Source organism: Sinocyclocheilus grahami, unplaced genomic scaffold (genome assembly GCF_001515645.1).
Source record: "Sinocyclocheilus grahami isolate Dianchi unplaced genomic scaffold, SAMN03320097.WGS_v1.1 scaffold113.1, whole genome shotgun sequence".
Lineage (NCBI taxonomy): Eukaryota > Metazoa > Chordata > Actinopteri > Cypriniformes > Cyprinidae > Sinocyclocheilus > Sinocyclocheilus grahami.
In genome coordinates, this window is record NW_015505292.1 from 981,747 (window position 1) to 990,253 (window position 8,507).

At 35.7% G+C, this 8,507-nt stretch overlaps 1 protein-coding gene across 3 annotated transcripts in view; it reads right to left on the reverse strand.

The window, feature by feature from the left end:
- LOC107589167 (SH3 and multiple ankyrin repeat domains protein 2-like) overlaps positions 1-8,507 on the reverse strand; it is a 69,003-nt gene that overhangs the window by 20,249 nt on the left and 40,247 nt on the right. For all 3 annotated transcript variants that reach the window (XM_016277525.1, XM_016277524.1, XM_016277526.1), the window contains one exon: positions 8,207-8,331. In XM_016277525.1, coding sequence (XP_016133011.1) covers positions 8,207-8,331 — 125 coding nt within the window. The remainder of the gene's footprint in view (positions 1-8,206; positions 8,332-8,507) is intronic.

An 8,507-nucleotide genomic window follows, 5' to 3' on the forward strand; every position in this document is an offset into this window, starting at 1 on the left:
TATATATATATATATATATATATATATATATATATATATATATATATATATATATATATATATATATATATATATAAAATAGTAGTAGTATAATACTAATTGTTTATATTGGTCATAGCTCTATGTACAAACATATTTATTCTATATATAGGATATGCTTTTGTTACAAAGGAATGTAAGTGTGTACATTATTTAAAATATCTATTTTGTATTACATGGGGGGGGATTACAGTTTGTTAATTTGCAGGTGAACTATTCCTTTAAGAGTTAAGCATGTTGATCTGAGACTCTGTGTGTCACAAAACTGAAATCAGATTAAAGACAGCTTGGGATGCAAAACTGGATTTTAGGAGGTTCTTTTTCATACATACATCTAAACACACAAAACAGCGATTTGCAGTTGTAAAATTATCATTGGTTATAACCGTTTGTGATTTCACAGCCCAATAACAGACATAAAAACATGATACACGCACACACAGATCTTGACTCATGGATGTGTGTGCCGTGGTGAGCAGCCCACACTTGATTAAAATCTGATGAAATTAGCAGGCGGTTATCCTCTGCACACAGAGTCAGCACACAGGAAATAAACCATAAAACGATAAGCCTTCCATTTGACTAATCATATCAGTTCTGCTCAGGGTCAGTCTGGTCACATTGTCTCAATGCACATGTAAAAAAAAAAAAAAAAAAAAAACAAATTCACAAACCAAATGAATTTCATTGCTTCTCTGCAGTCCTCAGATGCATCACTCAATTTATGTTTGCTGTTCTATTCAAGAGATTGTCTGTGTGAGTGTGTGTGTGTGTGTGTGTGTGTGTTCACGTGCTGTTCATCCAACTTGAGAGTGTGTGTCTGTGTGACAGAGAATCTACAGGGACCTCCATATTTCATAAAGGATGATTTTGTCACATCTGGTCACTTCCAGAAGAATAAAGATGTGTACTGCACACACACACACACACACACACACACACACACTCATATATATATATACTTGCTCACTAAGCAATTATGTAACAGTCTATGTTCACCCTTGTGCTTACATAATGCCACTCTGTGAACTAGGAGACCCCCTCCAGGTATCTCCACATAGACTGAAGACACTAACTAGTAGTAACAGAACAGTGAGAATGCATGGACAAGGGAAGACTTTTACTATTTTATTTAGTCCATTAAACAAACAGGAACCACTCGTCTACAGACCAGCACAAAAACATCTAAACTAATTTTATATATTATACAAGAAGACTGGAAAACATTATTTATGAGGTTTTTTGAAGCAGGTTTTGAAAATAATACAATTAGGCCCAACGTTAGCCTAAAGGGACCTAGGTTTGAGTTTGGCATATGTGACGTCCCAATACAAAACCCACGTCTTACCTACTTTCCTGTCTGCTGTATAACAAGGCCAAAAAGAAATAAAAAAGGGGGTGCAAACATGTGCATGTCATCCAGCTCTTGCAAGGTTCAGTTATGTGTCTAATATCACACACTTTATACACACTTTTTAAATTAAATGATCAAAAAATCAATAATTTGATTAAATTAAAAAAATTCTCTGATAGAAAATGTTATATGCTTCAATCAAAATCAGGCATCAGATCAAGCATCTGTACAGCTGTCACACATCCTTAAAAAAAACCCTTCCAATGAATTCACATGGCTCCCATCTCTCAATCCCCATGTCAAATCCACTATCATTACCAAACATGACCCAACGTCAACATCGCACTCTCTAATGCGGCCTAGAGAGCTGCAATCACTGCACCTCTGGCCTCATTTAGAGATTTACAGAAGGTTGTCAGAGGGCAATCATCCAGCCCAGATAAAACTCTATCCCTTCAAATGAAATCCCCCTCTTCCTGTTACTTTCCGGAAAGAAGGGCGCTATTTTGTCTTGAGTAGGGATAATTATGAAGAGTACAGAGGATATGTACACACACACACACAAACACACACTTAAGCCTCATCCATTTTCCTGTCTGCACTGCTCTACGATAGTAGCAAAGCTATCGGCTTGGCCTGGCCTGTACTTAAAGGTTATATGATAAGACCTCTGTGGTCAAGTCCTCTATAGAGGAGATTAAACACAAGATAGGGTAAAAGACTCACTGAGACTTTATAGAATTTCCATTAAAGATAAAGTGGATGTCTAAACAGCATTTCTGGACACCGGCTGTCTGGACACAGATAAAAAAAATTATATACAACTTGTATTAAGTTGCATCAAGATTGGGTTAAGCTTGATATTTCTGAATACAAATTTGTTGACTGTTCAGAAATACTTTGTTTAACCAGGATTAAAATTTAGTCACAGTTTGGTTCAATATCTTTTTTTTCTACAACCATAATTATTCAAATTATAAAAATCCTGCATATACCTGAGGGACAAGTTAACTTGTCCACACAGGGAGTAGATGGATGCCTGATGCATTTAAGTTCTTAATATCCCTAGTGCAAGCCTTACAAAACAAAATGCCAGTTTTACCATACAAATACCATTCACCAATTTTTACTGTTAATAAATGACAAATAAATGTTATAAAATATTTGACGTAATTTATTAATTAATATGATGTCAAAACAGCTGCATTCATAATAATTTTACAAGAATGGGATTGGTAAATTTTTTAAATGTTTTTGAAAGAGGTTTCTTATGATCACCAAGGCTGCATTTATTTGATCAACTATACAGTACTATTGTGAAATATTATTACAATTAAAAATAACAGTTTTTTTTATATATATATATATATATATATATATATTTAATTTTCATTTATTTATGTGATGGCAAAGATGAATTTTCAGCAGCCATTCAGTTTTATATGATCCTTCAGAAATCATTCTAGTATGTTGATTTGCTGCTTAAGATATTTTCTTCTTCTTATAAACAGTGAAAAGAGCTGTGCTGCTTAATATATTTGTGGAAACAAACATTTTTTAGTACTGATGAAAAGAAAGTTCAAAGAACAGAATTTATTAAAAATATAATTTTGTAATAATGTTACTGTCACTACTGATTAACTTAATGCTTCCTTACAGAATAACCGTATTAATTTCTTTAAAAGAAAATCTGTAGTGTGAATGGTAGTGTAAAATTACCATGCTACTACCATCCCATTGCATAACTGAAACTGCCACTTTGCTTTAAGGAACTGCATTGTCATTAGAAATCAGTCCTGTGAGCACCAGCATGCCCAAAAGATCATCTCACAGTGTAGAAACTCCTTTGGCTTAGAGAGCCAAAATGGAGAAAGCCAGCCTCTCAGGAGGAAACCATCATATAGCATATTGCAGTAACATGCATGCCTAAACAACCATGAGAGCTAATTTCTACCATGTAATATAGTCATTCGATTCGCCCCTGAAATCCAAGCACTCAGGTATTGGAATCCATTATGGAGGTGTATTTTTATATCAATACAAACAGGAAAATAAATATTTACATGCGGCTCAGTACTGCACTCCAATGAAGAAAAAAAACCTCAAACCGCTACCTCACTTTCATCACTGCGCTCAGACACAATGCTGGTGCCGTTGCTAGGCGACCGTTGCTCTGTGTTACAACATGAGACCTGGACCATCACATACACGCACGAGGAAGGTCAGTAACATCACTGGATTCCATTATTCTGGAAATATTAAAAATAGGAAGATCTATTCCATGATATAAAATATTCTATGTCGCTTAAAAATGGAAATCACACAACGTTCCAACTGGTAACTTTTACATTTAGTGTCACAGAGCAAACGCTATGTACTGCGCTACACTTGGTTTGCAGTGCGTGAGGAGCAGGTTTTGGTGACAGGTTGTACGGTTATCAGGCCATGAGGACGCTCGCAGGCATCTCCTACAGTCCACAGATTTCCTCCCTGCTGGTTCTCTCTGTGCACACAGAACATTCTGGAGAGAAAGCATTACAGACGAGGAGACATGTCCAACCGTCAACAAACACATCAACCAGCCATCACAATTAACGTTAGCAATTTTTTGAGCTACATAACTACAATTACATATTTTCATGACGTTCGTGAATCGTGACTTTTTTTTACCAGCATGACAGTGCGAAATATTTACAAGAACCAAAATACTTCAGTGCAGCTGCTTGTTTAAACCACTAAAATAGTTTTAAAGCACCAGATGCATTTTCTCAGATAAGATGTTATGCAATACATGTGCAAATCCACATCCTAAATTCATGAAATAGCCTGATATAATTATTAAAAATGTTCACTCAAACATGGCTTTCAGGCACCACATCCACATTATATTTTCCAGCAGCTGAATAACAGCATGCACTCCTTTTATTTTTTTTTTACAGAAGTTGGTGAGCCCTGCAAATGCATTATGGGTCAGTAAACACTAATTATTTTATGGAATTGATAACACATGCCCTGGGTTACACTATTAGCTCTTGTATACAGAAAAGAGAGGTAAGTAAGATGCGCAAATACGATCAGATGAGAGTAAAGAGAAAGAGAGATACTCGTGCCCACACACCAAGGGCTAGTGGGTGTAGATGTATTTTCAGTAAATCCATCATTCTATTTTGTAGCTTCCTGGTTGATCACTAACACCCTTCATAAGCTACACTGTTTCTTAGAGTTTCTTATAGGCAATAAGATTAATTCATTGACTCTCAAAAGCTCCAGGAAATGTATGAGTGAGAATTTGCTATTCAACCTCTGGTGCAGTTCACAGAAAGTAAAACAAATATGCTTTTTATAAAAAAAAATTATAATAATAAAATAGATATTGACATCCCTAACAAATTTACTGCAAGCTTTCATCATCAACGTAAAGTAAAACCGGGTCAAGTTCTCTGTGAGAGCTTCGCCTTGCTTGGTCCATAAGGCTAGATTGTCCCTGGGACCTGACACATCCATACACCAAAGTGTGAGAGAGCAAAACTGCAGTGTCTCAACCTAATGTGGGTAGTGAAGCTTGCTTGCCTCTTGAGGGACTGACGGTCAATATCATCGACTGGACGATTAATACGTGTTTATTGTTTCCGCGGTATTCGGAGGGAAGTGGCGATGAATGAATTTATATACACAAACACTCACTCTTGTTCTTGAAATGTTATTCTAACCTTTGCACTTTTTACATATACAAATACATTGTACCAGACTAAGATAATTTTGATCTGAAAGTCAATTCTAAGAGTGGTTAGAATGCAATATTGCATTTGCATACACTTATGTTGTATACTTTATGAAGTACATTGAGTGAACGTTATCAAATTTTTAAATCAAGAATCTAGGTTAAAACTTGTATAAGATTTAGATATATTTATATTAATATTTTAGATGCTGTAACTACTGATTATTTCTTTACATTTTGCCATTTTTAAAATCACACTTTTCCTTCACTAGTTAGTTTTATCTGGCACTGTGATAAATGATTTTATCTTAAGTATAAATATTTCACATAGTATTTCAATAAATACAACAATAAGCTTTATACATATATATATATATATACTGTATATATAATTAGCCAAATTGCATTTAAAATAGTTTTAGCGTGTCACACTGCAGTACATCAGCTAACTATTAGATATGAAAACTGTCATTAAGGTCAGCAATGTAAGAACATACATTACACTTCCTGCAAAATTACATCATCAAAATGCAGCTCCCACTGCTCTATCATAGAAACATTCTGGCTTAGTTACATTTAGACTCTTGGATTACCGTAAGGAGCTAATAATTCATGGAATCTTTGCTGCTCATGAGAACCAATAATTTTCTTCCCTTCTCTGCCCTTCTAATGCGGTGCTGAGATCTTAGATCTGCTCTCTGTGAATTAACACAAAGTGAGTGTTCTCTTAAATTTTGCATGCAAATGAACTTCTTTTTCTGATGCAGAAAGGAGGACGATGTTCCCAATGCTTTTCGTGTCTCATGGTCAGTCATTGCTGAAGTCTCAGCTCAGCCAGAACTGAGGGGCCAAGACAGGTGTTTTGCAGATAAACTTCCATCATCATTATATATTTATAATAGGGATGGGCAGGAGGGTTGACTAGTCATGTGACAAGTGATTAAAAGTGACAGTAAAGATATCTTACAAATGCATCATGGTTTTCACAAATACATTAAAGGAATAGTTCACCCAAAAATTTAAATTTGCTGGAAATTTACTCACCCCTCAGACCATTCAGCATGTAGATGAGCCTGTTTCTTCATTGAAGGATTGAAATGTAACATTACATAATTTGCTCACCAATGGATTCTCTGCAGTGAATGGGTGCCATCAGAATGAGAGTCCAAACAGCTGATAAAAACATCACAATAATCCACACGACTCCAGCCCATCAATTAATGTCTTGAAGTAAAACGCTGCATATTTGTAAGAAAAAAATTCACCATTACAGTGTTTTAACTTAATCTGTCACTTCTGGCCAAAATTATGACTCCATCCCCTGTTGTCCTCTCACATCAAAATTCACCAACTTATTTGTTTAAAGCTGTTTTGGACAGTTTTAGTTTCAGCAAATTTTTCTCTAGAGAAAGCATTATCATGGACAGAAGACTTGTATTTTAGCTGGAAACAATGGTGTGAAGTAAAAAAACGTCTTGATGAATTAGTTTTTTACAAACACACAGTTTTCGCTTCACAAGATGTTAACTGATGGGCTGGAGTGTGGATTACTTTACTAGATTATTGTGGTGTTTTTATCAGCTGTTTGGACTTTCATTCTGACAGCACCCATTCACTGCAAAGGATCCATTAGTAAGTAAGTGATGTAATGCTTAATTTCTCAAAATGCTCTGATGAAGAAACAAACTCATCTACATTAGTAAGGCTATGTACATTTTCTGAAACTTTTCAGTTTTGGGTGAACTATTCCTTTATGCAGCACCACTTTTTTCAACATTGATGATAAAAAATGTTTCTTGAGCAGCAAATCAGCATATTTGAATGATTTCTGAAGGATCATGTGACACTGAAGACTGGAGTAACGATGCTCAAACTTCAGATTTACATCACATGAATAAATTACATTTTGAAAGATATTAAAATAGAAAACAGTTATTTTAAAGTATAATAATATTTCACTATGATACTGTTTTACTATACTTTACACTGGTTAGCATGAGAGACATCTATCATTCATATATATATATAACCTAATCACTAATTCTGCACACTAAAACCTGTTTCTTTAAATTCACCTCCTCTAAAGCACCTACAGCCATCAAGCCATCAAAGCAGCACTTTTGCACATACACGTTAAGAAAATTACAATGAAGGATTTGTACACACCTCGAGACATTTCATCACACTTCAGTCTAGCTATTTTTGATCACAAGAACATGTTCTGAGAATAAACCTAACCTGATTGAGGTCTTGTGCTTGCTTATGACCAACAAGCCAACTGTTCAGACAACCTAACGACAAGTCATTTTTGAACATATGTAGTTTTGCAGATACCAAATGTATAATATGTAATAATATAATCTCACTGCTCCAACTAAAACTACATGTAATATGGTAATAACCACAAGGTGGTTGAAAACTGAAATGGTCAAAGTGAGCCCTTATTATGATACTTCTTAGCTGTCTTTGCTGCTTTTTTGGACTTGTCAGGTTACAGATCCAAAGTACCTCCGAGGCATTAAAAATTTACAACATCCAATAAATGCAAGATCACTCTCAGACAACTATCAAATTCAAAACCCAAATTCTACAAAGAGTTATGATGGGTGATTACCGGCCTGACATTTTCAACTTCCAAATGAATTCAGAGTGTCAAGGTTACACCCTCATTCATTAAGAGTGAGAATTAAAAAAAGATAAGTTAGATTGCCTATGCAAAGATTAGCCGTTTAAATGCAACCCAGACCAAAGAGCTCCAGAGACATCATAAAACGGAGTTTCTGCACAGGACAGACCCGTTCACAGCTTTTTCCAGGAGTGCTCATCTCCTGCGTCTCTAAGCTCCTCTGTCTCATTAAAGATGTAACTATGACCTTTCCTCATATTCACAAGCTCACACTGTGCATAAACATTCTCCTGTTTGCACTAACGTGTGAATGATTCAGCAGCAAACTCAAGATGAAGTTCCCTGCATGGGTCGGACATCACTCTTCCCAGCTGATCAGGGACCTTTCCATCTCTTCAGCAAGCAAAGGCTTCTGCGTCTTTCCAAAACAAACCATAAGCTTTTGGAAACCCAATCATATTCTTACCTCGATGAGGAAGTCTCCAGTCCTCAAGCCAGCTTTCCATGCCACTCCTCCCTCATCCACAGACTCCAGATACTGCAAGGCAGGGAACGCCGGGGTCGGAGTGAACTCCTCAATGGGAGTATCCGCTAAAATCCAGGCCGTGCCAGACAAGACAGAACCAAAGGAAAGAGATTGTGAAGATCAAAAGACAGTGTACTAGTTTTATGGGCCCTGATTAAACCTACTCCTGGAATACAAAACATCTTAATGAAGATAAAACACCTAATTATATATATATATATATATATATATATATATATAT